Raw genomic sequence first — 12,721 nt, forward strand, 5'->3', positions numbered from 1 at the left:
AACTCAGAGCCTCACACAGGCTAGGAAAAGTGCCCTACCACTGAGCTGCATCTCCAGTCCCTTGTCCTTTTTCCATAAAGCTCATTCTAACCCTCCAGCCCCCACTACCACCTGCCCCACTTCTTTGGGGTCTTCTCAGCTCACCCTCCAGCCCTGTGGGAAAAGCATCAACCAGTGTGGGGTTTCCACCAGAGAACATCACAGAGTGCAGTAGGAAAGCATGGTGAACAATATCCTGTACTTATCACCCTTCTGTGCCCTTGCTGTGACGACAAGTAAACTCAGACATAGAGGCAGAGTGGAGCGGGTGGGGCGGGGCTCAGCTACCCCCTGCTGAGGACACAGAGTCCCACCTAGGTCTGGCAGTAACACAGTGTGCTGCCATCCTGCTCAATATTCAGCCTCATGTCCCTTTTGCTGGCTCCTGCCTACACAAACAGCCACCGGGCAGGTGAGGCAGCCCAGGGTGGCAGCAGTAAAGACAGTTTGGGAGCGAAGGCAGGGCCAAGTCTCATCCAGGCTGACTGCAAGAGCCACTGCCATGGACAGACTGTTGTGGGGTGCCTGTGTGCTCTGCTTGATGAACCTGTTGGGAGCTGTAAGTAGCCAGCTCAGACCTCCTGCTTCTCTGTTCTTCTGTAGCTAGGGAGTTCTTCCTGAAGGAGTAGCGACTGTGGCTGGAGAACTCCTGAGTCTGGTGGCTCCCTCCTTCTTTCCCCTGACTAGTCCCACATCTTGCCTGGGGCTGAGCTACCTCTCTGTCTCTCCACCCCCACCCCCAGAGCCTACCGGTGTTCTCTGGGGTCCCTAGAGATATATGCCCCAAGACATTGCTTTGGAATTGTAGAGGCCAGTTCAGGCCTCCCTGTCACACTGAGCCCACTCTTTCTTTAAGCTGTGCATCCCCAAGCTACCGCCTCTATCTCCTTAAAAAGCATGGCTGTGTCCTTAAAGAGTGTGTGTCTAGGGCCCCTGTGGGACCTGAGCAGTGAGTGGATAGCAGCCCTTCCAGCTCTGGCATTCAGGTGGGCTCTTCCTTTCATGATGCCAGGACTGGAGAAGCTTTGGAAACCAGCAATTTCTCCCTGGCCGTGCCTTGGAGCATTAAGGTGCCAAGAGGGAGGTCCCCATCTGAATGTGCTCCAGCTTCCTAGCAGTCTTTCCAAGTCTTTCAGAGTAGCAGCAAGATCCAGGAAAGGAGTCACAAGGTACTAGGTGGGAGCCCACACAGACTGAGGTCCTCTTCTTCCTCTAGTGCCTTGCCAGGGGTGGCCACCTACCCTAACACCTTACTCACCTCCCTCAAGCTACTCTGCTGGAATCTGGGAACCATGAAACTAGCCACGTGATCTTTAGGCCTTGGTCTCTTGTGTGAAAAGAGAAACTTGAGCAAGGTGATGTGGCTTATTCCTGCAGCCTCAGCATTTAGGAGGCTGAGGCAGGAGGATTGCCATGAATTGGGGGTCAGCCTGGGCTACATAGTGAGTTATAAACCAACCTACATAGGGAAACATGCCAGAGAGGGAGAGAGAGAGAGAGAGAGAGAGAGAGAGAGAGAGAGAGAGACATGCTCACTAGGGCTGAGTGATTTGACCTGTCAAAGGCTGGCATGTAGGTGTGGACAGCTCCTCTATGGCACAGAGATGCCCTCTTCTCTGTACATCCTACTGTGAAAGCTTCATTTGGAGGAGGGGTCCCTAGACCACAGGCAGTCATTTGACAGCTGGTATACATACCAGAGCCAGGACTAGAGCTGCCCACTGGCTCCTAGACCCTGAGGTAGGCAACTGGTGAATTCAAAGTGTTGGGTGACAGAGTCTCTCCTTGGGAGTGTTGAGGGGACTAGTGTGTGTGTGAAGATGATTTGTTAGTGACATCTGGTGAAGTTCTGAGATGGCCCAGCTTGCCAGCTCCCTTATCCCTGGTCTTCACTTGACAGCTGTCTCTGGCCACACAACCAGGCATTCTGTGTACCTCTTCTGGGAAGGGAAGGCATTTCCCTTCTATCCATCTATCATCGACTGAGCCATCCAGTCACCCAATACAGGACCCTCACTCATCCACCATGCACACACTTACCCTCAAGTGTCTATCTAGCCATCTCGTTATCTGTCTGTCTGTCTCTCTGTCTGCATAGTCATCCACTCCTCCAGCCAGCCAGGTAGTCCTCCCTCTCCCAGTTCCTCCCTCCCCCCCTCCCTCCGTCCCTCCCTTTTCCTCTCTCCCCCACTTCCCATCAAGCATGCCCTGAGCTCTGTTGGGCAGGCAGGTTGTGCTCAGGATCACGAGTCAGAAATGCATCAGGTTTGATCTCTCTCTTTTCAGGTCACTAGGGCTAGAGAGTCCAAGGCCTCCAGTAGGCTTGGCTCATCCTGTCACTCTTTCCTGCAGGCAGTGGGATACCTGTACTCAGAATGTGACTTCATCACTCAGCTCAGAGAAGATGAGCTTGAGTGTCTACAGGTGGCAGAGGGGACCACTAACACTTCCCTGGGTATGAGGAGCGGGGGAGAAGGAGTGGGAGGGGCCTTCCTGATCCTGCCCTGTCCTCCAGTCCTGTACATCAGAACACCATGCCAGTTGCTCTTGTAGGTTACCCTCTGTCTCCCTCTTCTCTACCTAGGCTGTCCCGGGACCTGGGATGGGCTGTTGTGTTGGCCTCCAACAGGGTCTGGCCAGTGGGTCACCCTCCCCTGCCCAGACTTCTTCTCTCACTTCAGCTCAGAGCCAGGTGAGTGGCCCAGGTATGGTAGGGGTGAAGAACAAGTGGTGATATATCATTGATTTGGTGACAGATCTGGATTTGAATTCATCTTTCTCTTTTCTGGGGTTACCCTGAGCAAAGGGTCAACCTTGAACAAAGACAGATGACACTAACCTCCCAGTGCAGGATCAGCAAGAACACGGAGGGGCTGGCATCCACCAAGTGCTCTCTGGCTGTGCTGCCACTGTGCTGTCAAGGGTGGAGGGCACCTTCAGCTCTGCTTCACCTACTGGTCTGTCTCTCACGAGGCGGAGGGTACCTGCTTTCTTTCCTCCTGCTCTCAGGATGTTGAGGTCCAGCCCACCACTCTCTGACCTTCAAAGGAATACTGTTCAGCAGAGGTGCCTTGGAGGCCAGAACTGGACCGGGCTGGACTGGAACCCTGGTCTCTAGAAGAGAAGTCTCCTCTCTCTCACCCTAAGCACATTCCACTGGGGCTCTTGACCACCAGGGCCTTCTTGCCATTGCTGGGAGAGGGAGTTCTGAAAGCTAAGACTCTCGCTTGCCCTTAGGGGCTGTGAAGAGGGATTGCACCATCACTGGCTGGTCTGATCCCTTCCCACCGTATCCTGTGGCCTGCCCTGTGCCTTTGGAGCTGCTAATGGAGGAGGTGAGCGGCACCAGCATCTCGGAGAAAGGCAACTGGACATTCATATGAATGGTGGACCGTACCAGCTGTAGCCACTGTAGCCATAGGGATGGGAAAATAGTTACAGTAGTTGTCCAGCAGAGGGCAGTAAAGTGTCTGACGAAGGTTGGTCTTTGGCCTATTTGCTTGAGGGTATCAAATGGGCCGCTTTGCTTTGAGGGCGAGACGAAACAGAGGGCAGGTTGTGCTGATTCCCATCTTGGCCAGTCTTTTCTATTCTCTGGTTGCCAATGCAGGGAGCCTTGGTTGTTTCAGAGAAAACAAGAGGCCACAGGCTGTGATGGGCAAAGGCTTGCTTTCTCTGGTCTTCAGGCACAGTAATGGCTGTGGCATGGGCAGTGTGCTGAACTGAAGCCAGAGTCATTACAAAGACTCCCCTGCTCTGGGCTGCACATCCCACACTGTACACAGGGCAGAGTCTGGGAGGCCTGCCCACATTCACAATAATGCCGCTCTCAGCCCCAAGAGCAAAAGCACGGGTATGACCATGTTTCAGATTAAGAGGTGCACTGGAGGGGCTCAGGGATTGCCTGAGCAGAGCAGCAGAGTTGGAGTAGTGGCCAGGTCCAGCCCAACTTCACTGCTCTGGGGACAGGCTGGACATTGACAGATGTAAATGCTTGGACCAGAAAGGCAGCTTTACCTTGCTTGCCTGCGGCTGTCTCAGTGCCCTGGCTATTACCTTTATATGGGGACCAGTCTTCCCAAGCTGGTACCAAGCTGGATGCCAATAAATTAGCCTGATTTCCTCTTGGACTTTTGTCACTCTTTAGGGACAAATAGTTTCTGTCACTTCTTCCCATGCCACAGTGAGTGCTCAACACCTCCAGTACCCCATGGGCCTCCTGTCATGGTGGTGGGATGGAATTGTGAGCTGCACCTGCTTGATTGCCAAGCCTCCCTTTCTCCAGTGGTTGAGACTTTCTTCTGCCTCTATTGCCCCCAGAAATCGTACTTCTCCACCATGAAGATCATCTATACCACAGGCCACAGCATCTCTATTGTGGCCCTCTGCATGGCCATTGTCATCCTGGTCGTTCTCAGGTTCGCCGTCCTCATCCCTTGCTCAAGAACCTTCACTGGCTATCTACTGTCCATGGACTGAGTCTGAGTCTTTGCCTAAATAGTCAAGGGGATCCCAGATCTAGTCACCGTGCCCATTTCTAACTCCTTTCCTTTTCCCAACACGGGGGCCGTCTCTTCATACACTAGACCTCAGTTTTGAGGCCACACCTTTGCTTATTCTGTTTGTTTCCCATGCCTCCTTTTTTTCTCAGCAGTGTGTCAAGATTGGAAGCCTAGCTCTCATCTGGTTCTAGGAATCCTTCTTGCCTCCTGTGTGAAGCCCTTCTGACCCCTCAACCTTCCCACCATTACAGTGCTTTTTGGTGTGGTTTTCAGTGCTGGGGATTGGATATACAGGGTCCTCTGCATGAGCTCCACTCTCAGCTCTGACCACTGGATATAACAGCTTTCCAGTCTTCAAAGACCGAGTTCCTCATGGGGCCGTGCTGCCCTCTGCTTCCGGGGACAGTTCTCTCCGATAACCCAGGGGCTCTTCTGGGCACTGTTGGGCTGTGGCTGCCTCTGTGCTCCCAGGTCCAGAGCTGTCTGAAGGCAGGGGTTGTAGTCCCCTCACTCTGTCATCTGTATCCAGTCCAGGGCGGTGCTGGCCAGCTGACCTTCGAGGTCCAAATGCCACTCTCTGTTCCCTTCTGCTCGGTTCAATTGTTCTTGAGTTCATTTGATGTGGCTTGAGCTGTTTTATCTTGGTTCACTCCCGCCAACTCCCCAGACATGCCAGACCCTGTTGCAGGTTCTGGGAAACCCCTCTGTGGCCAGGCCCCTATGCTCATCTTTCGTGTCCCCACAGGAGGCTCCACTGCCCTCGGAACTACATCCACATGCAGCTGTTTGCCACCTTCATCCTCAAGGCCAGTGCTGTGTTCCTGAAGGATGCCACCCTCTTCCAGGGGGACAGCATGGACCACTGCACTTTTTCCACTGTAAAGACTGGCTAGAGGGGGTGGGACAGGGGAAAGAGGTCAGAGGACAGGCCTGGATGTGCCTGGCCTGCTGCCACACAGGGCTGACTCTTCCTTTGTGTCAGTGACAGATTAGGGAAACCCTGAGACCTCCCCACTCCTTCACAGACCATATCAATCCAGTTGCTCCCTATGCGGTGACCACCCCACTCCTTTCATTCCTCTTCCATCCATGCTATTTCAAGATGGCCACAGGTCCCATGCCCAGCCAACCATTTCATTGCCTCTGACGTCTCCCACAGAACTGTTTGACTGTGACTGGGTATGAGTACCACAAGGGGCTGGGTGGAGCTGGGCGCCTCCTTCAAGAAGCACCCAGAGGACAGGAAGCATCCAGGTTTGGCCAAGAAAGTGGAAGAGGACGAGAGAGCTCCAAGGAGGAGTTGGCCTTGGAATAGGGTTGGTAGCAACAGTACAGAAACAGTGAGCAAGTCACCAAACCGGAAGTCATAGTGAGAGGTATGGAAGGGCCAAGAGAGGAGGAGGCTGAGGACTGAAGGGAGGGCCAGTGTGCAAGGTCTCGGGAAGTGTGTTGGAAAGTAAATGCCCAAACCAAGTAGCCGGATTTAATTAAAGAATTAATCTTTGAACACATTGCGCATTTACTCTGGGTTAGGCAGCACACCAAGTATTTTACATGTTTTATCTCCTTTGGAAGCCTTACTTTAATCCCATGTTGTTAACAAGGGGCAGCTGGCGAGGTCACCCAGCCACAGGGTTGGAGAACGGTTAGAGTTTGGGCAGCTGGGCTGAAAGATGGTGCTACTGCCCTTGTGGGCAGGTGAGCTAGGCAACAGATGGCTGCATGCATGATAGGAGCATTTTGTGTTCACTGCTGAAAGCTGTGCATGGTTATAGCTCTAAGAGGACTTCAGTTTAGGAAGGGCATGTGGCAGGGGAAACAGAGCAGTTTTCAATGACCCCTGACACAAGGCTACGAGATGTTCTGGAGTTTTTCCTTTTACAGATGGAAAACTGAGACTGAGGTGGTCCATGTGGCTGGCAGAGGGCACATCTGAACCAAGCCTGCTTGTGCACTAACCATTGGGGGCATTCCTTCTGGGGCAGCCCAAGGAGCAGGATGGTTCAACCTAGGGTGGACGGAACCTGGGAGCTTGGTATCTCAGTGAGGGTGGGGAGACTCAATGGGAGGTAAAATGGGGGCGGGAGTCTCAGCCCTGAAGCACCCAGGTCCCCAGGTCCTGTGCAAGATCTCTGTGGCCACCTCCCATTTTGCCACCATGACCAACTTCAGCTGGCTGCTGGCCGAAGCTGTCTACCTGAGCTGTCTCTTGGCCTCCACATCCCCCAGGTCCAGGCCAGCTTTCTGGTGGCTGGTTCTTGCTGGCTGGGGTGAGCACCAAAGGGGAGGTAGAGGCTGGGAAGGGCTGGGGAGTTCATAAAGAGGCCTTTCTCATTGCTGCTGACCCTGAGACCCAGGGAAGGGAAGAGACACACTGCCATCCTGTGCTGAGTATTGGGCAGTAGACCAGGTTCCCTACCCCAGGTCCTTGCTACAGTCTAAATGTGGCTAACTGAACTGGTGGGAGGTAGAGGCTGATCTCAGAGAGAAGGATTCAGGGTCATCACTGCAGTCTCCTCTTACCCACAGGGCTCCCTGTGCTATGCACAGGTACTTGGGTGGGCTGCAAACTGGCCTTCGAGAACACTGCGTGAGTAGAGGGACTTTCCTCCCTGCCATGTTGTCAGCAGGGTATAGAGTGAACTATGGAAGGAGGAGGAGTCCCTTGGAGACCTATAGGGTGGCAGGAGGGGAGATTGCCTGCAGGAGTCCAGGAAGGAGAGGCTTTCAGGGTTGTAATTGAGGAGATCAGCTATCAGCAGGCCTTCTGCAGGAAGGGCAGCACCTGGCCCACCAGGCTTCACTGAGGCTCTCCTTTAAAAGGCTGAGACAGAGGATCAGGTCAGAAGGAGGCCAACAGAAGCTGGAGACTTGAGCTCTAGAGAGGAGAGGGGCCCAGGAGCCTAGCATGGGGGTGGGGATGCACCACTACTACAGAACAGGGGCACTGTCAAGCCTTGGCTGTCTTCTTCCAGGTGCTGGGACCTAGATGACAGCTCCCCATACTGGTGGATCATCAAAGGGCCCATCATTCTCTCCGTTGGGGTCAGTCTCTGAGGCGAGGGTCCTTTGCTTTATTCAGCCATCCTCCAGGCTCCTCTATGTGGCCCTGCAGAGCGGGCAGCACAGCTGTTGGCAGGGAATCAAGAAGCTGCTGCTGGCTTCCCTGACAGCCTCTCTAGGTCACAGTCACTGGATGGTTAAACTGGGGGCTCTCTCAGCACCCAGGCCCTCTGGCTCTTAGCTTCACGTGTCTGGCTGCAGGCTGCACAGCATCTCCTGTTGAGGTGGGGAGTGTGGAGGGGATGATGCCTACAGGAGAGTACTCACCTGTTCCTACTCCTAAGTCTCAGGGCTCCTGTGGATGTGTGAATTCTTCCCAGCAGAGCAATTGCTCAGTGATGGAAAGTAGCTAGAGGCAGGTGATCAGGCCTGACTCACCCCTGGTGCCAGGGCTGGGGAGGGGGAGAACTCTGAGCCCTCTCATCTCCAAGGTCCCTATGTGGGACCTACACATCTCCAGACCACACATTCTGGAGTCATGATCTATGCATCCACCCATGGCACATCCCTGTATCTCAACAGTATGGGGCTCCTAGTCCCCAAAGGGCCTGTTGTCTATTACGGCCTGTGACCTACTCTAGGTCACCCAGTGCCACCCCTGACCTTTGCCTCCACCTTCCTGTGCCTCATTTTCAGGTGAACTTCGGGCTGTTTCTCAATATAATCTGCATCCTGCTGAGGAAACTGGAGCCTACACAGGGCGGACTCTACACACGGGCTCAGTACTGGTACTGTGTGTGTGTGTGTGTGTGTGTGTGTGTGTGTGTGTGTGTGTGAGCGGAGAACACTGGAGCCTACACGGCGGGCTCTCTACACGCGCTCAGTATTGTTGGTGTGTGTGTGTGTGTGTGTGTGTGTGTGTGTGTGTGTGTGTGTGTTGGGGGGACTTTCAGAGAAGGCACCTGGAGGGAATGCCATGTATTTGTCTCTTCTGGAGGTATTTAGGACCCTGGTCCTGTCCTCTTCCCTGTCCCCAGAGAGAGAATAGTTCTGGTCCCTGCTTCCCAGGAGACCATAGTACAGGAAAATGGGGATGTGAAACTGCTAGTTACCATGGTAAATGGCTAATAAGTGCGACATTTGTTCCTATGGGGGTCTGGAGAGGGAAATTCTGTCTCAATGGGGAAGAGGGGTGCCAGGTAAGTCTTCTTCGAAGAAGTGATCTTTGAACTAGACTTTGACACATGCACATAGACATTGGAGTAGCAGGGATAAGACATTACCACAGCAGAATGAAATAAGGGCAGCTAGGGCCTTGTGGAGAGAACAGAGTCTCTATGATTGCTAGTCAGCAAGTGGATATGGAAAATGGTGGGCAGCCTTTGAGCCTAGGATTTGTCTTCCCCAAAGGCGTCTCTCCAAGTCAACACTTCTCCTCATCCCACTTTTTGGGATTCACTACATCATCTTCAATTTCCTGCCTGACAGTGCTGGCCTGGGCATCCGCTTCCCCCTGGAGTTAGGACTGGGCTCTTTCCAGGTGAGGCCCCCACAGGTACACCTTTCCTTCAAGGACTCTGGCAGCTTTACGATAGGGTAAGGCTTACTGTTTTCCATCCATCTGTTCAACTATCTATCTCTCTCTCCATCTTCCATTCATCATTATATCTCCTTATTTATTCATAAATTCAACTCCCTCCCCCACCATACATCCACCCTTTCACCCATCCATACATCCAACCATCCGTCTACACATTCATACAGTTACCTACCCATCCATCCATCCACCCACCCACCCATCCATTCATCCATCCACATCTATGGGTCCATCTATCCATACACATCACATCATCCGTATATACATGCACTTATCCATCCATCCATCCATCCATCATCCATTATAAATTCATCAATCTATCCTTCTTTCCTTCCAGTTACCCTACCTATCCATCCATCCATCTATCCATCCATCCATCCATCCATCCATCCATCCATCCAGTACACACCTCTCTGTCCACCCACTCATCCATTCATCCATCCATCCATACACTTACCTACCTATCCATCCATCATCCCTTATCCATTCATCAATCTGTCTTTACTTCTAGTTATCCTACCTACCCACTCATTCACCCATTCATCCACCCACCCACTTACCCACCCATCCATATCCATTATCTATCCATTGATCCATCCATCCTTCCTTCCATCTTTCCATCCATCCACCTGTTATCTGTTTTGATCCATCCATCCACCTATTTTTCCATCCATCACCCTCCAACATCCACCCATCTATCATTCATCTATCCATCCACCTATTTTTCCCTCCTCCCATCCATCCTCTAACCATTTATCCATCCATCTTCCTACCTTCAAACCATCCCCACCCACCCATCCAGCATTCCATCCACCTAACCACTCACCCACCCACCTATTCATTCATCCATCCACCCATCTGTCCATCCTTTCTTCTATCTTTCATCCATACATTAATCATTCATCTATATATCCATTCTTCTATTCACCATCTAGCTTCAATCCATCCATCCTTCCATCCACTTTCTTTCCTTCATTCCTTCCATTTGCCATCCATCCACCTATCAATCAATTCTTCCTTCCTTTAATACATCCATCCATCCATTTTTTTCAGTTTTTACTGAGCATCTATTATATGACAGCCAACGTGTTCACTAATGCAGATGCAGAAATGAAGTCAGAAATGGGGCTACTCATGCAGCCTAGCATCTGTGCTGTGATGATTATATAACTTGATGTGTCTGGTGCATAGTGAGTGATGAGTGGGGGTGGGTAGGGAGATGATAGTAGTAAGATGGGTACACCTTGAGATCAGGCCAATGAGCCCTTTCTCTTTGACCCCACAGGGCTTCATCGTTGCTGTCCTCTACTGCTTCCTCAACCAAGAGGTGTGTGATGCTCCCAATAGATTTCCTTCACACATTCAGAAACCCTTCCCCTCAATCCTAAGGCTCCTTTTCTCCTATAAATCCCACCCCAGGCTGATTCACATGGTCTTCTGCTTTCATGAGCCTTTGTTCATGAGCTCCTGAACCAAGCTGAACCTACATGCTTTCTGAACACCTTGTACACATGCCTCTTCTGAGCTGAGCCAGGTTATACTGACAACTGTTGAGGAGGTGGAAGAGGTCGTTTAGGGGTCAAGGAAACTTGGGGAGAGAGTAGACCAGTTGGGGGAGAGGACAAAGAGAAGAATCAAAAAGGCGGAGGTCCCTATAGAAGAAAGTAGAAAAGGAGTCAGATGCAGACAGGGAGGAAGAGCCAGAGCAGAGCAGGAAACAGAGAAATCCCAAGAAGACAGGGACCCTGAGACTAGGGTGTCAGACGTGGAGGCAAGCAGACAATTAGAGGCCACAGCACATGCAGGACTATAAGAGGTCACCCAGAAGACCCCGAGGGTTCTCCCCTTGGGACAGTCCTGCTATACAGAGCTGTGGAAAATTCAGGCCTCCAGGTCCCTGGCAGTGCGCACAGGCAGGGTCATATCTCCCCCTGGTGGCCATGGATTTGCAGTGGGCTTTGTGTTCTGGATGATTTGTACCTTATTCCTCAGAGGTAGACGTTTGTTATCTCACCAGTCACCTCTGCCCCCAGCCTATGCTCTGCCCTTTCTCTCAGTGCCCCCAACCCCGGCTCTCTGATTTTTTTTCTTCCTTATCTTTGATGCCAACACGGGACCACAGTAGCTGAGTGTTTCAGATCACAAGTCATGAGGGTCCTGGAAACTCTGGGAGGGGTGAGGAGCAGCCCTGGCTAGGGCTGAGGGGAATCTGTCTTAGGAAGCAATGCTGTCGACGGGGTAGGTGGTCATATACCATTGGTGACTGGGAGCTCACTTCCTTGCAATCATGCTTTCTGCTCTGAGGAAGCAGCTGTGGGAGGATTATCTTTGTGCTGAAAAGAGATTGGTTTTCCCTTTATCTTTCATACAGCCCAAGGTCAGCTATCAGGTAGTCTCTCAGCTCCCTCTGCCCCCAAAGACTGGCCCTTGCCTCTTCCCAACTCTTTCCTTTCAGTCACATCCTCTGGCCTTGCAGACTTAAACTTCAGGGCAAGAGTCAGTCAAGGTCACTCAGAGAGGACAGCATGTGATTGGGCTAGAAGGTGAAGACAGCACCTGAGTGTTTGACTGGATTCAGATAAAGGCAGTGCCGAAAGGAAGAGAAAAGTGCTAAAGACAAAGGTCAGAAGCAATCAGAGGGAGGACGAAGGAGGGAGCAGCTCCCTCTAGAGCCTGTACATGGCAGGGCCTGTCCTTACCCTGCCCTGTTTTTCCCACACTGCATCCCCCAGCACCTTCAGTCCAGCAGTGGAGTGGCAGTGGGACCTTCCTAACCTCCTCTCCCTTGTCTTTGGAGGTGAGGACGGAGATTTCCCGGAAGTGGTATGGCCATGATCCTAAACTTCTCCCTGCCCGGCGGACCTGTGCTGAGTGGACCACGCCTCCCAGGTCCGGGGTGAAGGTGCTGACTTCTGAGTGCTAGGCCAGCCACATCGCACATCAAGGGCTCGGCCTCCCCTATCTCTCCAAGCTGCTCTGGGCAGGATGATCCTTCCTCTCACTCTCTGAGTCTATCTTTCGCTGGGTCCCTGTATGCCAACTTCTGACTTCCTCAGTTTCAGTGTCTGTCCTCATATGTTCTTTCCTAGGGTCTAGGGCTATAGCCCAAAGCCCAGAAGAGCTAATAAACTTGTACATGAATGATTCGTTGTTGAGTCAATGCAGCTCCAAAGGGGAGTTCTCATCAGCCGCTGTTATTTGCACTTCCACTTCCGGTGCGGGCCTCGTCTTCAGCTCCAGCTGCCTCACCATCATTTGTCTCAGCAAGGAGTCTCATGTTTTATTTATTTTAGCAAGCACTCCCTTTTGTCCAAGCCCCCTTCTATTCCCCTCCTCCCACAGGCAAAGCTATGAATCTTTACATTTCTGTGTGTCTTGCAAATGTAGCTTATGCCATGTGTCTGTATTTGAATTCACAAAAATGCTATCGGTTATATACCTCGTTCTGCTTCTAATGTTTTCCCCCAGCACTGTGCTTTTAAGAACTCCACTGTGTTGATATATACATCTGGTCTACTGTTTGGACTGTGCACGGTGCCACCTGATGCCATTGCCTGTGGGCTACCCAGGCCCCCTCCCT

General features: G+C 52.1%; 1 protein-coding gene across 3 annotated transcripts; it reads left to right on the forward strand.

Annotated features, from left to right (window-relative positions):
- Window positions 1–523: 523 nt before the first annotated feature.
- On the forward strand, window positions 524–12,089 carry Ghrhr (growth hormone releasing hormone receptor). Of its 3 annotated transcripts, none has more exons than XM_008827523.2 (13): window positions 524–598; window positions 2,392–2,494; window positions 2,624–2,731; window positions 3,277–3,374; window positions 4,360–4,457; window positions 5,287–5,419; window positions 6,658–6,811; window positions 7,071–7,131; window positions 7,517–7,586; window positions 8,241–8,332; window positions 8,955–9,084; window positions 10,427–10,468; window positions 11,939–12,089. In XM_008827523.2, the coding sequence occupies exons 1-13, from the start codon at window positions 542–544 to the stop codon at window positions 12,062–12,064; spliced, it is 1,272 nt and encodes a 423-aa protein (XP_008825745.1). In that variant the 5' UTR covers window positions 524–541; the 3' UTR covers window positions 12,065–12,089. The 3 variants fall into 3 exon arrangements, 2 of the variants coding, with proteins under 2 accessions (XP_008825745.1, XP_008825746.1); XR_001872320.1 differs by having other exon boundaries at window positions 528–598; window positions 8,241–8,337; window positions 11,939–12,085; XM_008827524.1 differs by having other exon boundaries at window positions 542–602; window positions 2,396–2,494; window positions 11,939–12,064.
- Window positions 12,090–12,721: the final 632 nt, after the last annotated feature.

Source organism: Nannospalax galili, unplaced genomic scaffold (genome assembly GCF_000622305.1).
Source record: "Nannospalax galili isolate Female #2095 unplaced genomic scaffold, S.galili_v1.0 scaffold132, whole genome shotgun sequence".
NCBI classification, from domain to species: domain Eukaryota; kingdom Metazoa; phylum Chordata; class Mammalia; order Rodentia; family Spalacidae; genus Nannospalax; species Nannospalax galili.